This window comes from Pleurodeles waltl, chromosome 9 (genome assembly GCF_031143425.1).
Source record: "Pleurodeles waltl isolate 20211129_DDA chromosome 9, aPleWal1.hap1.20221129, whole genome shotgun sequence".
Taxonomy (NCBI): domain Eukaryota; kingdom Metazoa; phylum Chordata; class Amphibia; order Caudata; family Salamandridae; genus Pleurodeles; species Pleurodeles waltl.
In genome coordinates, this window is record NC_090448.1 from 1,126,339,637 (window position 1) to 1,126,361,978 (window position 22,342).

General features: G+C 43.8%; 1 protein-coding gene across 4 annotated transcripts in view; it reads right to left on the bottom strand.

The window, feature by feature from the left end:
- ZFYVE26 (zinc finger FYVE-type containing 26) overlaps positions 1 to 22,342 on the bottom strand; it is a 449,330-nt gene that overhangs the window by 375,711 nt on the left and 51,277 nt on the right. For all 4 annotated transcript variants that reach the window (XM_069208874.1, XM_069208871.1, XM_069208872.1 and 1 more), the window contains exons 5-8: positions 13,666 to 13,796; positions 11,066 to 11,230; positions 3,155 to 3,243; positions 116 to 276 (exon numbers count right to left, since the gene is read on the bottom strand). In XM_069208874.1, coding sequence (XP_069064975.1) covers positions 116 to 276; positions 3,155 to 3,243; positions 11,066 to 11,230; positions 13,666 to 13,796 — 546 coding nt within the window. The remainder of the gene's footprint in view (positions 1 to 115; positions 277 to 3,154; positions 3,244 to 11,065; positions 11,231 to 13,665; positions 13,797 to 22,342) is intronic.

The window sequence follows — 22,342 nt, forward strand, 5'->3', positions numbered from 1 at the left end:
CTAAGACAACAAAAATACGTGAATTTTTTAAAAAACTTTTTAAATCAGCCACTGTAACAATTAAATCTTCTGGGAACTACAACAATAAAACACCAAGACCTCGGCTGCTCCTTACCTGTTGCACCGTTCCCTACTGGAAGAGCCTTCTGCAGCAGGACAAGAACAGTATCCTCATCCAGAGCCGGCAGGTTTGTCAGGTGATGCAGGATGTATAGTGATGAGTGGCAGTCCAGACTGTGAAGCTGTTGCAGAAGATCCCGCTTGGCAATACTGCCGCTGTAACAAACAAGGAAAAGCAGGGGAATGTGTCTGGTTAGCAAACATTTTCACAAAAAGTAATTCACTGCAAAGCCTAGACATTGCAAAATGTGTCTAACAGAAAGAGACACCAGACCATACAGCACAGATACACTATCCATCAACCGGTCTACATACCCTTTCCTACAGCAGAATATGTAAAATGGATCATAACCACAGCACTGCCCAAATATGTAATTAACTTGTGACTAGAGCACCTAACACCAGATCTACCCAGCAGCTGCGTACCACACTCATAACTTCACAAGGCAGTGGGTAAATAAGAGATCATATGTAAAGAGCTCTGGTACAGTCTCTGGTCTCACTGATCAAACAGAAAACTTACTAGATCTGACACACTCACCTACACTTTCCTTCACCTTAACTCACAGCACATCTCTTTAAACAGAATCAGACTCCAGGACTGCAATGCAAAGTCATCCCTGGGCAAACAAAAGTGCAGCACAGCTTACTAATGGCACAAACAACTAATAACCGTGTCAAGAGAGGGAGGATTTTCACTTCCCAGACTGAGGCAGTGAGTATCTGCATGCACGTATGTACCGAATAATACCTGCTTCTAAATGCCAAAGATTGCAAAGCAAATAGACAACAATACTCTAAAAGGTTGTCAAAAGCTGGATTGCTATCTGCAGCTCAGTTACACATTCTAGCATTTTACTGCATTGGTGTGTTTTTGTCTCTTTTTCTGATCTGTTGCCCAGTAACAGTTAATTTGAAAGGGGCAATTAAGCTTTCAGAGTTTAATAGACATTTTTCCTTTTAACATTTATAGAGGAAATAACATACTTCCAAATGTTCCTTAATAAGCTCTGTTTGATAAGATGTACATGATTGTTTTAATGCAATAATAATAATGTTACATATAGAACCAACACTATTTCTATCATTACGTTAAAAGCCAACGTATAACCATTTTGTCCTTTTGCCAGTAATACCAGTTGAATGGGTGTCACCAATTCTTTTTACTACTGGCACTGAAATCTTAAGCGTCAAATATATTTTTTTGTAAGTTTGCATTTTTGGGTGGATGCCACTAGGGTTTTTCCTTCTAAAGTTTGTAACTAAAAGTGCCACAATACATTCAAGTTCTCTACCCAATCTATCTTGAAGGCTATCAGTGCAAACGTAAAGAATCACTTGATGATTTTGATTCATAGGTAAGACGGAGCTAGAAATGTGCAGCATAAAGTGTTTCGAGCCCCCTCATTCCCAGCAGAGCCTGGTCTACCATGGAACATTATCACTCCATTTGAACTGCCATCACTAAGGATGGGAGAGAATTTAACATATGGTGCAGTGACAGCCACCGTCATAGCTGAATACTCTTGCAAGGATGTAAAGAGTCACTGAAAAATGTGCAGGCAGAGATTTATTTCCATTGGAACTTCAATATAAATAATTTTTTTTTTTTTTTTTTTTTTTTTTTTTTTTAAGGCTGTCAGCTTAAAGGTATTTAGGATCAGGCATAAGGTCAAAAGAGCTTATTCTTAAGGACGCCAACTCACTATTAATCCTAGAAAATATATCACACTTTGGGAAATCACTGAAATGATACTATCCTTTGTGCTATAGAAAATTACAGCTGTTCCTGGTCACATCTACGGAGAAGAAGACCATCCACTACAGCTCTTAACCAGTTCCTAGTTGTAACTGGTAGCTGCAGGTGTGCCCTGCCATTATTCATGTTTGGGCACCAGGACTAGGTTTTCATCATTAGTCGTTGACAGAGAACAAGAGAGAATAAGGTAGAAAAGGAGGAAAGAAGAAAGAAGAAAGAAGAGAAATGGAAAATAGTGACGGGGATAAAACAGGGATGAAAAACCCTGCATGAATGAGATTATGGGGCAGGGAATGATGGATGGTGGATGAAACAGACATAAGAAGGAATAAAGACCAAACAGACTTGGTACATGCGAACCTCCAATTCAGTAGCATCTTCTGAGAGGAACTTTGGCTACCAGGAAATTTTCTTTTAAAAATGAAGCACTGGTCTCAACTGTGTTTATGAACCAGAAGGACTCTCTTGCATGTTTATTCCTTAATCTCTTTCATGCTGTTTTGTGATGTCCCATAAGAACCTGTTCCATCCAAAAACCAAATGTATCTTTAAAATCTGTGCTTTAACTTGCCACAACTATTGTGTCACATATGTGATGTACTTAAGCCTGCTAAAAAAGACAGACAAGATGCAGTTCCAGAATAAACATACTTGAACAAATCTAATCAGAAGTGAAGGAAATGCTTTGTGTGTCTGCAGGCAATGGTTTTTGGGTCTTCTTGAAAGGCATTCTGTTAGGTAAGAGACCCAAACTGTATGTGGGAATATGGGTTGAGTGCTAAGTGGGCAAATGTATCCATTGCATAGAACTGAATTTCCCCTCATGGTAATGGGTCCAGATATCTCTATTCCAAGGTCAATCAATTTTATAACAGTGTGTTTGATACCAATAAACATCTGTTGTTCAGCACCAAGATACACTTCAGTGTGAATGTGTGCTTTACAAATACATATTGTTAGTGTTCATCCGAAGCAGTGGGGCACAAAATGGGAAAAAGTATAAGGAAAGGCCCAAAAGCATGGAAAGAATGACAAATGTATGTTCTTGTCCAAACAAAGTGCTCATATCTTTAACGATTGGAAGACAGTTGTCAGTCAACCCTTTTCAGAAGCAAACCCGCAAGCCAAAGATTACATATAAAACTCCCAGCATCCTAACCAAACAAGTTATGTTACTAGGTAATGCATGCAAGGATGACAAAGGCATTCCTGCTTCCAGACATTACCATTTTGCACTGTACATCCTTGCACATTCTGCAGTACACTTTACTTTACCTGCTTTGATTTATACACCATTCAAGAACCTCCAGCTGGGCCCAAAGTCCATCACAAAATTCCTTCAAGACAAAATCATTGCACACATCCTAAATGCAAATGGACATAAATAAAGATTAATGCATGTGTCCAGCCAATGAAGTAACTTACAAACTTGATATTTATTTTCAATATCTCAGACGAAAACAAGCATAGTTTAAAGGGAAATAAAAAGAGCTTGGTAAGTTTCGGGCTCAAACATCTTTAAAGAGGGAGATACGGTGAAGATACCTGGTGTCCTGAGCATTAGAGAAGTCACTGAGCCAGCACAAACCTCAGTAAAGTACTCTTCACCATCGTGAAGGAGTTCACCAACCCCACATTCACCGAGAAAACATCACTCCCTTCCAGGAACTGTGCAACAACCTCCACAACAAGATTTTGTCTATCAACAGAAACTTCAAACGCCATCCCTCTGTTGCAGACAGCATCAACCAGCTCTCATGCACAAGCACAAACTCCAAACACTCCCTCACCCACTGGGAACTCCAGACATTGCAAGACACTCTTGCCATCATGAACTCCTTACACACAGAAGCCCCCACCACGTCTTCAACCTCGGAAGCAAGACCATTAGCGACAATCTAAGGAAGGTTGTGAATACCTTCATCACTGCAGCCTCCTTCCCGGAGATCTGAAAACACCCTAAAGTTAGGCCCCTCCTAAAAAACATCATCCGCCAACCCAGCCGAATTGAAGAACTATCGGCCCATATCTCTGCTCCGCTATCCAGCAAAAGTCCTCGAGAAAGCAACCAACCAGCAACTCACCCAAAACCTAGAAGAACACAACCTCCTGGACCCCACCCCAATCTGGATTTGGAGCTAACCACAGTACTGAGACAGCCCTGATTGCAGCCACTGATGACATCAGAGCCCTCCTGGACAATGGGGAAAAAGCAGCACTCATCTCCCTGGACCTGTCCGCCTCATTTGACACCGTCTCTTACCACATCCTGATCAACAGACTCCAACACATCATGATTCAAGGGAATGCCCTCAACTGGATCACCTCATACCTCACTGGCAGAACCCAAAGGATCAGTCCCCCACCGTTCACTGCAGAGCCCAAGAAGATCATTTGTGGAGTCCCCCACGGATCGTCCCTCAGCTTGACCTTCTTCAAAACCTACATGACATCCCCCCACCCGGCACTAACCGGCAGATCACACGGACTCAACATTATCTCTCATGTTGACGACACACCACAAATGCTAACTTCCACAGGTGTAAGATGTATGTAGCGGGCTGTTTGAAGGACAACTGTCTCAAACTCAACACCGAAAAAATAAAAGTCCTCATCTTTGAGAACAACACCTCGCCATGGACTGACACATGGTGGCTCACTCCCCAACTCCGACAGATCACACCCACAACTTCGGCATCATACTGGATAGCAAGCTATCCATGAGGAAACAAGTCAATGCAGTTTCATCCTCCTGGTTCCCCACCCTTTGGATGCTCCGCAAGATCTTCAGGTGGCTCCCAGCAGGCAGTCCTCCCAAGGCTGTGGAGGTCGCAGGGCTGCAGAACAAGTCATTTGGTGCAGGTTCTTCGAGGCAACAGAGAGGCCGGTAGGGCTGGGGCCAAGTCAGATGGTATCTTCAGTCTTCTCTGCTGGTAGGACTCAGTGTTGTCCGGCTCTTCTTAGGTTATCAGGAATCCAAAGTTCAGGTCAGGGGATGCCACCTAAACACTGTATTTAGGAAGTGTTAGGGGATAGGGTAGGAAGCCAATGGTAGTAGCCAATTGACTACCCACCTTATGGTAGCTACACCCAACTATGTGACCACCTCCTTTGGGAGGAGGACACAACCCTGACCCTAATTGGTTATTTTTCCTTCCATTCAAGATGGAGGAAAATGAAATGGAGGGGTCACGTCAACTGCCACACCTGAGGGTGGGTGCTGGCTGAGAGTGGCCACTCCTCCTGCTCTTTCTAGTTTTTCTGCCTATAGTGAGAACTGAATCAAGGGTTTGCCTTCAGCTGGTAGAGGCAGAGGCTGGGGTCACAATTCAAAGGCAGTATAGCCTTTGAAGCTTCCAGCCTGATCAGTGTGCCTGCTTGGGAGAAGATGTGTGACACCTCTGCACAGGAAAGGCTTTGTCTTCTGGCTCCAGAGAGCAAAGGCTCTCACCCCAGGAGTCCAGAATCATGTCTGGTGGTGGCAGGCTAGCTAATACCTGACAGCAATATTGCCAGGGCTGTTTTCAGGGGACACCTCTAGGGTGCCCTCTGGTTAAATTTTATAATAAATCCAACATTGGCACCAGCGAGGATTTATTATGCTGTGTTCAGAGAGGCCATCATGTAGCTGGGGAACTCATAGTGACCAGTGTCCAGCACATGCACTTACTATGGCTTCTGTGTACACTTACTATGTCTAGGAATTGACAAAGACACAGTAGGGGCATATTTGCTTGTGCACATATGCCTTCACATGTAATACAGTGCACCCTGCTTTAGGGCTTTAAGGCCTGCTAGAGGGGTGACTTAACTATAATGCATGTAGTGTTAGGGAACATGGCACCCAGGCTGAGTGCCATGCCAATTTTGCATTTTTTGGGAAACCTTGTTGTGCAGACCGTCATTGCAGGCTGGTGTGGGGCCTCTCAGAGTGGCACAAATGATGCTGCAACTCTGGGGGGTCCTCTTCAGTACCAATGCCGTAGGTACCAGGAGTACCATTTACTAGGGACATACAAGGGTGGCTGAAGTTGCCAATTATAGTACAGTTTTGGGGAAGGGGATCTGGCCCAGGGGAACCAGATTAGCAGGGGCCCAGGGCACTTACAGTACGAAACCACATCATGTTAAGGGGAAAAATTGGGGGAGGTGGGAGCTAACCATGTAAGAATAGCACTTTCTTGCACGCTTTCTTGGACAGACCATGCCAGAACCCTAATTTGGAGAAGTCAGAAAAGTTAAAAACTGGCACTAAAGGAGCTGCAAAACCATGCCATTGTTTTCTCTCCTAATCCTTTAACCACCGCCTTTGCATTTTCTACAGCCGGTAAAGATTCAGAAGTAGATAAAAGTTTGGTAGAATATCAGAACTCCTTACACTCTGCCTTTGAATAGATTGCCCCATTGAAAATACAGACAAATACTAAACACAGTCCTCATGAACCATGGTACACCATGGAGCTGAGACTAGAAAAAGCTGCTTGCAAGACGTTGGAGAGACGCTGGTGCTTGACTTATAATCTAATTGGTAAAGCAGAATATAAAAATGCACTTAGTACATATAATTGGAATATTAAAAATGCATGCATCTTCCAAAGTGTTGTTTAAAACTCTTAAATATTTCTTTAATACCCACGCCTGATCTCCACCACTTCAGCCCCGCAAGACTTAGGCAATTCTCTTGCGGACTTCTTAAGTCAAGTTAATCTAACTGAACTTTGTTTGCCAGATTTTTCAGTCCACTACTAAATTGAATGTTATCTCCTCTTCTCGAAATAGTGGTTATAGTATGGGAAGGTTCAAGACTATCACTTGAACAAATACAGCTAGCATTAGAAAAAGCTAAATCCAGCTCTCCTTTGGTCCCATCCCCGCCCAGGATCATAACATTACTGTCTAAGCAAACTGCTCCGATAAATAGATCGTTATTTTATCTATCAATACAGGCTGGGAAAATTCCCATAGCCTGGAAATCCACACAGGTTATACCCATTCAAAGAAAGGCTAATGTGGACCCTTCATTTATTTTGAGACCCATTTATCTGCCTCCTCTATTAGGTAAGCTGGTGGAAAGCCTCACTACTAGACAACTGACATATTATCTTGAAGAAAACAAGATTTTGGACCCATAACAATCTGATTTTAGATCAGAGCATAACGCCGAGATGGCCTTGGTTGCCGTGACTGATTCAATCAGGTGCACGCCAGATGTTCATACTCCAACTATGCTGATACTCCTAGACCTGTCTACAGCATTCAATATTGTGGCACATGCCAAACTACTTTAAAGACTGAATGAGGTAGGGATCTTTGGGGCAGTTTAATCATGGTTTCCAAGATTTTCGGAAGATAGATTGCAAGTCATCTTGCTAGGTACTTTCAAATCCTGGACCATGCAGGTGAATAAAGAGGGCCCTCAGGGTTCATGCTTGAGCCCCACTTTATTTATTTAATATATATATGCAGCCCTCCTTGCTAAAGTCATCAAAACATTTGGTATTTAACTTTTGTCCTATGCTTATGACACCCAGCTGGTCATTTCCTTTCAAAATGATCTATATAAAGTGAAAGAACATTTTTTCCAGTGGGATGAAAGCGATTGCAATGTGGATTACTGATAATTATCTTCAGTCAAATCCAGGAAAAACAGAAACAATACTTTTTGAGAAATCTCAACAACTTTGGAAACCCTGAATAGTGGCTCTCAAAATTAGGAAATGCTCCTATTCCCAGTCAGGTCGTAAAAAAATCTTAGTGTCGGGCTAGATCAGGCACTCACCAGGAAATAATAGGTCCAACCCACAATGGGTACCTGTTTCTATTTGCTGCGCATACTGAGCAAAGCACTTCCTTTTCTCCCATTATCAATTACAGGAACCTTGATACAGGCGTTATTGTTAGCAGCTGAACTACGGTAATGCTTAATTGGCTTTTGCCAATGAGACATTACTGTTCAAATTACTGGTCGTGCAAAATACAGCTTCACGGCTTATCTGCAATCTGCAATCTTCTGCCAAGAACTGCCTCTACTCCATTTTCAAGAACATTACACTGGCTGCCAGTGAAAAAAAGAAGCATATTTAAAATATGCTGCCTAACCCATACAGGCTAATTGGGAAAGGCCTGAACTATTTACAGCAAAATGTAAGAGCTACTATCCTGCCAGGAATCTGCGGTCCAGTGATAAAGCCCTACTTTCCATTTGCTGCATTCAACAATCTAGGTGCGGAGGTAGAGTCTCCTCCTACCTGGCCCCCACCTACTGGTACAATTTGGCCTTTCATGTCTGTTCTTGCACGGACTACAGCAAATTGAAGAAAATTGTTAAAAATTATTAAAACTGCTGTGTTTTCATTTTTTTCTAAGCTCTGGTTGTTGCTGTTGGTCTTAGCGTTGAGATACACCTGTTGGGGTGATTTGTTCAAGTATTAATATTAATATTATTATTACTGCAATAATAATCATACAGCTCTACAACAAATAAAACAACGTCATCTTAAATTAACCATTCGCAATAATGGTACTTCACTGGAATTGCCCCATTTCTAAACCCTTGTGTGCCCATAACCTTATATTTATTCTATACAGTTGAATACCTATGGCACAGACTGATACCTAAAGGTGGTCATTAAAATCTGATAGAAAGAGCAACTCTCAAAGGAAAGTCTGTTTGAATGTAAAAACAGGTAAGAGAAAAAGATGCGCGAAAACCTACAGTCATGTCTACATCCATTTGGCAAATGTGAAAAAGAAGAAGTTCATAATGCAGTCTGTGTTGTCTGTGATCTGCAGTCTGCATCTCAAAGCCAGCCTTTTATTACAGTCTCCCAGGAGACCAGGTGGAATGGCACAGGTGATTTTGAGAAAGGTTACAAGATGCATCTGTGCAGGTACAGTGTAGCAGAAATATGGAGTTCCATATTTTTTAACACACCACAGTCTGTAGGATTCTGCTTACATGATCTGGAGTTAGTCGAGTATTATCTGCAAATAAAGAAGCGATGCTCCATAGTGAGGCAATATGGAAACATTTATTACTGAAATGAAACTGAGGTCAAATAGGGAACATCTCTAAAGGCGGGTTTCACCTCAGACTGGAAACCGAAAGCATTGTTGATGCTCTTGTTCAACTGGAATATTGGTCTATAGATTATAGCCAGTCACCATTACACACTGCCTCTGAACCTAAGCCAATGTTACCATGGAGATCGTGTATGCAAGTGGAAATTAATTCAGATTGTACAGTTCTGTGACTGATCTCATGCCCCTGGTCGTTTTTGGGACAGCAATTAACCTAGAGTAAAACGCAAAACGTAAAAGGGCAATAAGTTATAAGAGGAAGAGGGGATTTATCCATACGACCCAAATATGATTTCAAAACACAATGGGGCCAATTCACAAAGAGCACTAATTCACAGACTCACAAATGGCCTTGTCGTTCAATAATTTTAGAGCCAAAGGACACATTCTGAAGAGCTGGTTGAAACGGTTCCCAAGATGAAGACTGCAGGCCGCAGCCAAAGAAACACAATGGAGGTGGTGAAGGGAAAGAGCCTCTATGTTCGACAGTGACTGGATAAAGGCACTCCAAGTCTCACTGGAGATGTTGGGAAAAGAAAGCAGAAACACAGCTCCTAAACTTCAGGCAGTGCCTGGTCTTTGGTGTTTGATTCTTAACAGATGGGCTGCGGGATCTCAGTATGACTCTGCTAGCACAGACGACCTGGACCATTAAAATGGTTTCAAAGTAGGAAGTACTGTTTCGGTCTCACAGTTTGGGTCAATACACCTGATGCAAGTGGTATGTCTGCTGTCACACTGTCTGAGTATAAGCAGTACTACTGCTGCCACATTACTTCTCAGATTTGCCACAGATAGTTCTTATGCTGCAGAACTGTTCTTGCTATACTGTTTCCATACTCCTGGTACCTGCTGGGCAACTTCTGTCAAGGTGTCCCTGTATATCTCATACATTTAGCACTGCTGCTATTTTACAGTGTAAAACTACAGCCATCGCACTATTTCAGTGTGAAGCATTGCACTGCTGCCATGTTGTAGTTTTATCCGGTGGAGGAAGAACTGACCCAATCACTTTTTTGTAACCATGTACTTGTGACAAAGTGATTGTGCTGCTCTTAGGCTAATTCTGTAGTATTGTTGATAGCGCATGGTTCTGTACACAGGTGCAGATGGTACTGCCACCCATACACTGTTTCTGCACACCTTCCCAATGCAAGCCTGCCAAGGTTTGAGTACTATTTCCATAGACCAGATGCAGGTTGTCCTGCTCCTAACAGTTTATGCTGCACTCCCAGGTGGACATTAAAAATATATGTATATGGGTTACAGAACAAACTGGGATGGGCAACACATGTTAACTATCTTTTTTAGTCTTTAGCCCCTAAGGAAATTATCATCCACACTTAAAAACAAAGCAAAAAGAAAAGCAAAGGCAGGCGTATTCCACCTTTGAATGTCTTCACTTTTCAAAAATCAGTCGGTCTTTCAATCTTTCAAGTTCTAATATCAGTAAGGCAGTGATACAAAAAAAGAACACAACTAATCAAAATCGAATGAACCAAAAATAAAATGAATGCTTTGTGCTAAAAACTGTAATTGATCAATGTGTTGAACAGCTGGACAGTTTAATATTTGTTCGAGAAGGGCATAAGGGATAATACAAAAATATGAAAACACAGGAACTGGGGCGTTTGAAACAAGTATTTGTGTAAGTCTGTATGACAAAATATAGAGAATAACGAATGCCTGTGCCAGTACTATCACCAGAAACAGGATATACCCTCCCAGTAGTGTCAAACTCCAACTGAACACAGGTTCTCCATTTAAAGTAGTAATACAAAAGTAATAAGGCCTGGAATCAGTATATCTATGTACCTTAATTTACAGTTCTGGTAAAAAAAGAAGCCATACACAAACCTTGGTTTACCATCCAATTAAACTGTGCGTGTAGGTGCAGCAATACTACTTCACTTCACAAACATAGCAGCGGTAATTGTGTTATTTTGTTTTGTGACACAAAATCCAAGTTAATAGCACACCAGTGGACTGCACTAACATTGTTACTGCATCCTAATATTAATCTGAGATTTGCTATCCACCTTTAATTATCACAATGCCAAATCCATTTTCTGACCCAGCTATTCACAGACATCTAGGGATACTGACCTTGTCCCTGTGAAGGGCGTACAATAAGGATTTGGCAGAATCTAAACTCTGGCAGTGGGTCCACCCAAGAAGCACCAGAAGACGGCCAAGTGGCTTAAATTCATTGCTCAGAAGTCGACTCAAACCACAAAAATCTTCTCTTTTTAATAACCCCAAAGCTGTAACCTGCAAAGTAAGAGAAAACATAATGAACAACTTCAAGATTGCTATCGGCAAATCAGAGCAGCAAACCCACTAATTTAAGTCAGGTCCTTGGGCACACAAAGAAAAGGCTAGTACCAAGTTTTGTATATTTTCTCTGAGACCCTATGTCCAATCTTGCTTATATTTATTTAGTGTAATAAATGCAGCAGGACATTTTCAAGTGGTCTATCCCACAAAGCAGTACAGATTAAGGGCTGAACATTAGTGGCACTCAGCCACTGTTCAGATGTGAATACAAAAGAGAGGTTGCTGATGCTGTACAGCTTCCTCAAAAAAGGCAAAATGGTGAGTTCCAGCATAATGACTTATGTGTGAGCATGTGTCACCTCGCACATGCACAAACATAAAATGAAAATGTGGCTGCCTTTTTTTACTTTTAATTTATGTTCCAGGATGGTCGAAGCCTATTTAGGAGCTGTAAATTATAAATAAGAAGTGCACACCAGTGAACATGTCTTACACAGGAAAGATCATCCTGGCAGCTAATTGTAGATGTGGAACCCTCCAAAAAAAAAGGGAAAACAATTAAAAGTGGGACAGGGAGGGATGAAGCAGCAATGGAAGAAGGGGTGGAGGAATGGGGCAAGCAACTCCATGGAAGGCGCCAGACAACATAACCCAAGGAAGGGGACGCTGTGAGGAGCAATGAATGAAATGGGGGAGGGGCAGAAAACAGAAAAAACAAGCAGGATGGGAAGGGGCGGGAGAGGCAAGAGGCCAGCTGAGAGTGGGGTCAAACATAGGGACTGGGGAAGCAACACTTAAAGCACTGCGGGGGTAGTCATGGAAGTAGCAGCACAAGGGGGAGAGAGCAAGCAATAAAAAGCACTCCCATGGAGTCCTGAAAGAGAAAGAAAAAAGTTGTTCAGCGAATATATGCAGTCCAAGAATACAACTGACCTAGTTTGAAAGACTGTGAGGCAGCTAGGCTTCCGTGGTGGGAAAACACAAGAAGAGGAAGGAAAGCCTTAGAAGAGGAAGAGGAAGATGAGACAGACACGAAAGCTAACCAATCATGACCTAAAATGTCTTATGACAGAAGACAGCTAGCTGTCTATAGGGGGGACCATGAATAATAACTTCAAACAGAAAAAACAGGTGCTGCAAAACAGAGAGGAGTGTATGACTTTGATTGCTTAGGAAGGTGGGATAAAGATCCATGATTGGCACACCAAAAAGAAGTCAAATACACTGGCCTCAAACAAAAAAAGTTAAAAAACCATGAAAATGTGAACTTGAATCTGAAATTAATGAGGAATGACCACACAGGAAGATTTAAACTTCACTATGAACACTTATGCCAGCATTCCAGCTACCATGTACTGCAGCAGCTGGAACTCATCATCAAACACAGGAGTTTAGCGTGTGGACTAATTCAGAAGAAGAAATGTTCCGCCTCAAATGAGTGAACAAGTGAGTTTGGGTCCAAGTCAGTGGATTGGTAAAATCAAGATATAATAGTAGTAATGTTTGACTACTTAGTAATGAACGCTTAGATAGTGAAGTTATGCACTGCTCAAGGAACTCATGAGTCTGGTAGTCCTTTCTGTAGTACAAATCGCATTCTTTCCCTAGTACATTAATGAAATGGGTGACCGGTTAGGCTATTGGTGTAGAAGAATGTGGTTAAAAGACCAGGGAATCCCCCCATACCAATCTTTTGTGTGTGCAGAAGTAACAGTTGTGGTGCAGGCAGGCTTAGACAATGAATAACAGTTTGCTACTGAATAAATGGAATAAAACTGCAACTACAAGCCAAACTATGGGCTTTATGAATGTAAGGATCCATGATCTTTACACTTTCTGCAGTACAGAAAGGAAACAGAAATAATTCAAACTGAGTCCACTAGCAAACAAAAGTCAATCTTTTTTTATCATGAAGGGAGCAATGGCCAAGCTTGAGGAGCTCAGATTATCTTGGGCCATGAAGAGCGCATGAAACAGGCAGCCAACCAAGCTATTAAGACTGCAGGATGTTCATGTCCATGTGGGGTTAAAACTGGACCACTGCTGGTCTTAAAAACTGCTTAATATTTCATCGGGGTCTCAAATCTTAATTTTCAGACAATACGAAATGATGTATCCTTAACAGTCCTGCCCCATTGTAACTCACCTGGCAGTGTGTAAGGTTATATAGTTTGAAAACCACATTCTAATGATTTTTCTCTAGTAGAGGTTGAGCTGTAATATGTAAAGAGGCCTGCCTTCCTCTTTGGGGTGTTTGACTAGGGCTTGGGTCACAGTAAACACACTGCGAGCCTCACTCAAACAGGCAACCTACTGAGTATATTGCATAGCACTGACTAAAGCACTATTTAGAGGTCAAGGGGCCTGCTAAATCCACCAGAAACTAGATAGCCCAAGTCCAGACAAAAATGAGTACATTTCCAACTTACCAGGACCTGCTCCAAGAAATGCTTGTCACTGCTAAGACAGTAGAAATAAGCTCGTTTCCAGGATGGAATCTGTCTGTGGTCAGAAAACAAGGCCAGAATTGCTCTCTCAGTATCCGATTGTTCAGAAGAAACTAAAACAGATATTAATGTGATTGTTACAGTATGTTAAGTGAGGGTAAGGTAGCAGTAAACACAATAGGGATTTCCAAATCAATTACTTTTGCCATTAGCCCTATTACGGAGTACACACACTCACTGTGGTGATTAGTCCCAGTTTTTGTGTCTGTACTTATTGAAAGAAAAAGGCAAATAATTCCACAGCTATGGCATACAGCAGAGAGGAAGAAGGCACCTGCCATTTTAAAACTTGGCACATTCCACAAAAATCAAAATATTATTCAGACTGGCAAAACACATGCACAAATGGAACCCATGTGTGCCTATAAAAGTAGAGAATAGGAACAGTCTGAAAAGTCATACTAAATTCAATCCAGTACCCTGACATTTGGTTTTACAACTGGGTTATAAAAGGAATATGGGATTTTTAAAAGTATGCTTTGAACTAACTACAGACAATGTCTATGGGGATTATGGAAAGAGGAAACAAGGACAAGCCTAAATATATGTTAAGTATTATAAAAAGTAACAACGTGCACAGACCACAGGAGCAATTCTTCAGAGAACTAAAATTTCAGGTTCATCTGGGTGCTGCAAAGGTGACTGACAGGCAAAGGGACGACAAACGTATGCATGACTAAAGAGGGACCAGCGACCATCTGTAATTACTTTTCACCTCCATCACACAATGAATAAAAAGATATGAAGAAAGGAAATATTGTGAATACCTATGAATTGATAAAAGTGCCATCTTAGATTGCTTGGCAGGACACATATTTAGATTATATAGTGTAAAGGTGAAGTGTGAAAAATAAATATCTAAAAAACGTTGGTGGGGTTTCAAATGTGCTGCACAACATTCATATAAACATTCAGATAATGCATAAAACATTTTGTTTTACACTATTTACATTGACTAAATACAGTGGATCCGTATTAATTTTATTAAACATAGTGTAGTAAAACTAATATTTAACCAGTCTGTGCATTAAAAAAAAAAACACATTAGCGACTGGGACTGTGTGAATGTACACCAAATAACAAGCAGTGGCAAAGCCAACCGGTCTAGCATTCCCCGCCAGCCTTTTGTCTTTGACAATGCTTGTTTTGTTTTTTGCAAAAAGTAGTTGTTCGGGAAGCTTTCAAGCACCAAATCTAAAAATAAATAAATAAATACTGACTAAATGATAATTACTGGCAAAGACAATAGGTCTCAACTTTGGGACGTGTTGGGTTTGCCAATGCTGTACAAGATTGGCAAGTTTGTTGTGCAGAATGGCCAAAAGTAACAAAGGTTAATGCATACCTACATGACTCGGGAGCCATTTTTTAAAATCAGTAAATTAAAAAAAAAAAAATGAAGTAGTGCAAAAGTACGCCAAAAATAAATTGCTATCTGATGCTTCCTCCCAAACACATTTTTAAAAAAGGGTGTGGTTAGCATTGAGGCAATGGAGGAGCAGATCAGGGGTAAGCTATGAGGAGCGGGCAGGAGAAGGAGAAGAGCAACACGGGCAGGGAAGAAGTACACAAATAAAAAAGCAACATGAAATGCAGGGGAGGCAAGATGTTTGGTAGAGGCCAGGTACACAACATAGAACTTGCAACATGTGGGAGACAGCAACACAGGGAGTAGGGTTTTGGCAGGGAAAAACACATGCCCTCACATTAAGTGCTTAAGCAAAAAGAAAAAATAGTTCACGAAAAGTGATCCGTCGAAGGATAGAAGCTAGTTGATCAGAGCGATGGTAGGGAGCCTGTTCTCCAGGAGAGGGACAAACACCAGATGGGTCATGAAAAGCCAGCAAAAAATAAGCAAAGAAATTAAAGTGACAAAAAGCCAGTCAATGATAAATAATGGGAATGCTGTAATCCCGCAATAGGTCTTTTGCAACCAGACAGCTTGTGAGGTCTAGTAGGCTTAACCTAAAAAGATTTCTGCAGTCTCAAACAGCAACATTGTCACAGTAGTCCCTCGGACTTAAGGGAACTACTTGATATGTGAAAGAGTAGAATGCCATCACTTACAGTGAGGTTAACCAATAGCTGGAGTGGGCTGAACCACTGACCCATATTGCAGTGGGCAATAGAAAACATGTGATTGATGCAACAGACCAAGGGATAAAGAAAGGTGGATGAAAGCCCCTATAAGTATTTACTACATTTAATTTAGTAAAATCTAAAGCCATTGGCAAAGCCAAAAGGTCTCCGCTATGGAAGAGCTACTGGCTTTGTCAATGTGCTTTCGCCATGTTGTACACCAGCGTGGCTGCTGTTCAGCATGACTTAAAGTTAGTGGTGTAGAGCGGAGTAGGACGAAGCAGAGTGGTGCAGAGTGGAGCAGAGCGGGGAGAAGAGTAGAGTGAAGGTGCGTAGAGTGGAATAAAGTGGCGTAGAGCACCGCCAGCTCCCAACTGCTGCTGCTTCTTCCCACAGCGCTATCGCTCCTGCTAGAAGCTGGCCTCTGCCAGCATCAGCCTAGCCTGTCAGTGAACCCAGGCCCAAGTTTCAGTGATATAGGTCTGTCGCCACTCCTCGCCGCATTTTTTAGCGCCATTTCTCCCTACTTTCTGGCATCCCTGGTGCCCCTCCCCCCAACCTATATAATGAAGGCCGCAGCGCAGGTCACCACCAGCTCCCACTTGCTGGAACCTCAGTGTAGGAAGTTGGCTCTGTATATACTATTTCCAAGTAAGAAATAGTGTGCACAGAGTCCAAGGGTTCCCCTTAGAGGTAAGATGGTGGCAAAAGTAGATAATTCTAATGCTCTATTTTGTGGTAGTGTGGTCAAGCAATAGGCTTATAAGAGGGTAGCATTCGTTGTACACACACAGGCAATACATGAGGAACACACACTCAAAGACTTACTCTAGGCCAAGAGGTTTTTATATTGAAAAATATGTTTTCTTAGTTTGTTTTAAGAACCACAGGTTCAAGATTTACATTAAACACTTTAAATGTAAGGTACTTCACTTAGATACTTTAGGAACTTTGAATGAAAACAATATCATGTACAGTCTTTGTAAAAATGGCAATAAGCTATTTTCAAAGTGAACACTGCAAAAATCAACAGTTCCTGGGGGAGGTAAGTAAAGGTTAGATTAGGAGGTAAGTAAAACACTTACAAGTCTCAGTTCTGGGGCATAGGTAGCCCACCGTCAGGTGCAGAGGTCAAAGAGGCGCCCAAAACACATAGGCGCCTATGGAGAACAGGGGTGCTCCGGTTCCAGTCTGCCAGTAGGTAAGTACCTGCATTCTCGGGGGAAGACCAGGGGGGTTTTGTAGAGCACTGGGGGGGGACAAGTAGGCACACAAAACACACACTCAGTGGCACAGGGGCGGCCGGGTGCAGTGTGCAAAGCAGGCGTCGGGTTTCAGGTGGGAAACAATGGAGGGACCCGGGGTTCACTCTAGCGGTGCAGGTAGGCACAGGGGAGCTTCTCGGGACAGCCACCACCTGGGCAAGGCAGAGGGTCGCCTGAGGGTCACTCCTGCGTTGAAGTTCGGTTCCTTGAGGTCCTGGGGGCTGCGGGTGCAATGTTGGTTCCAGGCGTCGGGCCCCTTGTTACAGGCAGTCGCTGTCAGGGGGAGTCTCCGGATTCACTCTACAGGCGTTGCTGTGGGGGCTCAGGGGTGTCGTCTCTGGTTACTCACAGGCTCGCAGTCGCCGGGGAGTCCTCCCTGAGGTGTTTGTTCTCTGGATCTCGAGCCGGGGGCGTCGGGTGCAGAGTGTGAAGTCTCACGCTTCCAGCGGGAAACGTGCAGTCCTTGAAAGTTGCTTCTTTGTTGCAAAGAAGTAGCTGGTTTTGAACAGGACCGCTGTTCACAGGAGTTTCTTGGTCCTTTAGTCCAGGGCAGTCCTCTGAGGCTTCAGAGGTCGCTGGACCCTGTCGGATGCGTCGCTGGAGCAGGTTTTCGAAGTTGGAGACAGGCCCGTAGGGCTGGGGCCAAAGCAGTTGTCGTCTTCCTCCTTCTCTGCAGGCTTGTGGGTCAGCAGTCCTTCTTATTTCTTCAGGTTGCAGGAATCTGTTTCCTGAGATCTGGGGAGCCCCTAAATACTGAATTTAGGGGTGTGTTTAGGTCTGGGAGGGCAGTGGCCAATGGCTACTGTCCTTGAGGGTGGCTACACCCTCTTTGTGCCTCCTCCCTGTGGGGAGGGGGGACACATCCCTAATCCTATTGGGGGAATCCTCCAAACTCAAGCTGGAGGATTTCTCAAGGCAGGGGTCACCTCAGCTCAGGACACCTTAGGGGCTGTCCTGACTGATGGGTGACACCTCCTTGTTTTTCTCATTATCTTCTACAGCCTTGCTGCCAAAAGTGGGGGCAGTGGCCGGAGGGGCGGGCATCTCTACTAGCTGGGATGCCCTGGGGCGCTGTAACAAAAGGGGTGAGCCGGCTCACCGCCAGGTGTTACAGTTCCTGTAGGGGGAGGTGAGAAGCACCTCCACCCAGTACAGGCTTTGTTCCTGGCCACAGAGTGACAAAGGCACTCTCCCCATGTGGCCAGCAACATGTTTGGTGTGTGGCAAGTTGGCAGAAACTGGTCAGCCTACACTAGAAGTCGGGTAGGTATTCAGGGGGCACCTCTAAGATGCCCTCTGGGTGTATGTTACAATAAAGTGCACACTGGCATTAGTGTGCATTTATTGTGCTGAGAAGTTTGATATCAAACTTCCCATATTTCAGTGTAGCCATTATGGAACTGTGGAGTTTGTGTTTGACAAACTCCCAGACCATATACTCTTATGGCTACCCTGCACTTACAATGTCCAAGGTTTTGCTTAGACACTGTAGGGGCATAGTGCTCATGCACATATGCCCTCACCTGTGGTATAGTGCACCCTGCCTTAGGGCTGTAAGGCCAGCTAGAGGGGTGACTTACCTATGTCACAGGCAGTGTGAGGTTGGCATGGCACTCTGAGGGGAGTGCCATGTCGACTTAGTCATTTTCTCCCCACCAGCACACACAAGCTGTGAAGCAGTGTGCATGTGCTGAGTGAGGGGCCCCCAGGGTGGCATAAGACATGCTGCAGCCCTTAGAGACCTTCCGTGGCATCAGGGCCCTTGGTACCAGGGGTACCAGTTACAAGGGACTTACCTGAGTGCCAGGGTTGTGCCAATTGTGGAGACAAAGGTACAGTTTAGGGAAAGAACACTGGTGCTGGGCCTGGTTAGCAGGGTCCCAGGACACTTTCAAATCATAACTTAGTATCAGCAAAGGCAAAATGTTAGGGGGTAACCATGCCAAGGAGGCATTTCCTTACACTCAGCTTCGCCTGTCAGTGACCCCAGACCCTGGTTCCAGTGCCCTAGGTTCAGCGCCACTGCCCGTCTCCCTGAATTTTTCCACACCCCAGTTTCGACCACTGACATCGCCACTGCAACTCCCCACGACTACAAGATGAAACAGTGAGATCAGACAGGGAGGCGGCATCGCCATCGTACACAAGGAATCAATCACCTGCACTAACACCAAAGATGACACATTGCCAATCATAAAACATCTAAATTTCCAACACCACGCCAACCACAAAACCACCATCAAAGGCACCCTTGCATAACGACCCCAAGGGCCGCGAACAGGCCTCAGCGATGCCATCACAGAATTCATCACCCCATTTACCATAGATTCAGAACACTACATCTTCCTGGGAGATTTCAACTTCCACTTCGAAGACCCCATAGACACCAACTCCACCAATCTCCAGGAAGGAACGGACAACATCGATCTAACACATCTAGTCTCAGATCCCATGCACAGAGCAGGACACATGTTGGACCCTATATTCACGTCCAGCAACAGTCAGATATAGCCACACCACAGAAATCACATGGTCAGACCATTTCATCGTCCACTTCACCATTGTCGGCCCTACCCCAACGCACTGCCACAGCCGCCATGGCACCCCCTTCCGCAGGTGGACTAAGGTTACATAGTACCAGTGGCTTTCAGATGGATGGTATCATTCCTCACGGAGTGCACCCAGACAGCATGCCTCCTTCCCTCCACCTCACATGCCAAGCGCATCATCTGTGGCATCCCTCAGTCCAATCCTCTCCAACATCTACATGACGCCACTAGCAGACATGGTCAGGACCCACAACATTAACATTATCTCCTACGCTGACGGCACCCAGCTCGTCCTCTCACTCTCAGCCAGCGCCTCCACCACGAAATCCAACTACCACAACTGGATGAAGAATGTCTCAGCCTGGATGAAAGACAACTGCCTCAAGCTCAACACAGATAAGACAGAGATGCTGATTTTCGGCAGCCACATTACCCTCTGGAATGACTCCTGGTGGCCATTGGAACTCGGACCCACACCGAAAGACCATGCCCGCAACCTCTGCATCATTCTGGACAGCAAACTCTGCATGAAGCGACAAGTCAATGCCATTTCCTCAGCCTGCTTCCACACTCTCCACATGTGCAGCGGAAATTTCAAATGGCTCCCCATTAACACCAGGAAAACAGTGATGCAGGCCCTCATCATCAGCTGCCTGGATTATGGCAACGCACTCTATACAGGCACCACTAGCAAACTCATGAGAAGACTACTGTTGATACAGAACACAGCAGCCAGACTGATCCTCAACCTGTCCAAAAAGACCCACATTACCCAGCACCTGAGAGAACTCCACTGGTTCTCCATCCATAAAAGATGCCTTTTCAAAATCCTGATCCAAGAGCCCTTCAAAACCTAGGACCTACATACATGAACCACTGCATGAACTTCCACCGACCTGCCAGGAGCCTCCGCTCCGCCCACCTCTTCCTCTTACCAGTCACCAGGCATCTTTCACTGCTGCTCCTTCTCCCACCTTGCAACCAAGTCCTGGAATGCCTCCCCTGCCCCGCCCTCACACACCTCCAAACATCATCTATGGAAAAAGCTCATGGCCTAGCTCTTCGACTGAAAACCACAGCCCAGTGCATGGATACCCTCACGGGTGATAAGTTGCGCTATACAAAATACAGCATGATTGATTGATTGATTGATTGATAGAGTGGAGTAGAGTACAGTAGAGCAGAGTGGCGTGATCTGAAGTGAAGTGGCTAGAGTGGAGTGGCATACAGTGGCGTAGAGTGTCACAGAATGGAGTAGCATAGAGCAGAGTGGAGTAGGGTGGAACAGAGTGAAGGAAAGTAGAGTGTCAGAGTGGAGGGGAGTACAGTAGAGTAAGGTGTCCTACAGTGGAGTGCTGTAGAATCGAGTGGAGAAGAGTGGAGAGGCCTAAAGTGTCAGAGTGAAGTAAAACGATATGGAGTGTCAAAGAGTGGAATGGAATAGAGCAGAGCATTGTAGAGCGGAGTAGAGTGGAGTGGCCTAGTGTGAAGTGGAATATAGTGGTGTACAGTGGAGTGGAGTGTGGTGGAGTGAAGTGAAGTGTTGTGTCATGGAGTAGAATGTTGTAGACTAGAGTGGCATAGAATGCAGTGACACAGATTGGATTATAGTGGAGTGATGTAGAGTGGAGTGGCGTAGTTTGGAGTACACATGGTGTGGTAGCACACTGTCATTACACACAACACACTTTCAAAGTGAATGATGATTACATTTGCACATACAGTTTTAAAGATAAAAATATACAGTGCACAACAATAATGTGTGGACATGGCATCACACGATGTACTTATCTGTCCTGGGGTGAGAGAAAATAACCATCTGGTGGGTGGAGAACTGCAAAAGCCAGAGCAGGAAGGGGACCGGGTGGCCAAACTGGGCTTCAAAGGAGGGAAAAACAGTTGGGGCAGAAACCAGACCTTCCCCATATCCTGCCCCTCCCCCCAGCCACATGGGAGCCCCTGTAATTAGATTAGGAGATGGGCTGGAAGGGGAGTGCAGGGAAAAGGTAGCACTCACCTGTGGGTGAGCTTAACAAGAATTTGTGTTTAGTGGAATTGACAACAGAAGACCACGTTGCAGCTTTACAAATATTTGGAAATTTTATATTTCCTAATAAAGCTGTAGCGGCTCCCTTTTTGCATGCTGAATGTTCCAGAGGAGTAATGCTAAGGGTATGTTTCGCTTTGGCATAACATAATTTAATACATCTGAAAATGTACCTTACCAACCCAGCACTGGGAGGTCTGCTACGTCAGGGGTGTATAAAAGTCCTAAAGATTTGTTCTGTTTTGTACATAGATCGAGATCCATACATACACTAAATGATGGCTCTTCAAACATCTGCATTTTAGACCTTTTCAGCTAGCTACTGTGGATACGGAAAAGTTAAGGTCAATCTGTGGAAAGGTGAAAACATTTTTGTTGTGTAGTACTACTCTGCCTCTATGTAGCTGCAAAAAAGGCTCTTGAACTAATAAACCTGAAATCCACTCACTCTTCTGAGGGAGGTGATACATACTACGACGGCTAACTTCCATTAAACTGCAGAGGACATATTAACAAAAAGGAAGGACAGGAGGCAGTTTTGGGAGTTGGAAGGTTTCCTCTTAAGATCTTTTAAGTCTTTCCATAAAAGCCAAATAACAGGAACTCTAAACACTGATTGAAGTTCTCTGTTTTGCAGATACACTACTATGACTGTAATT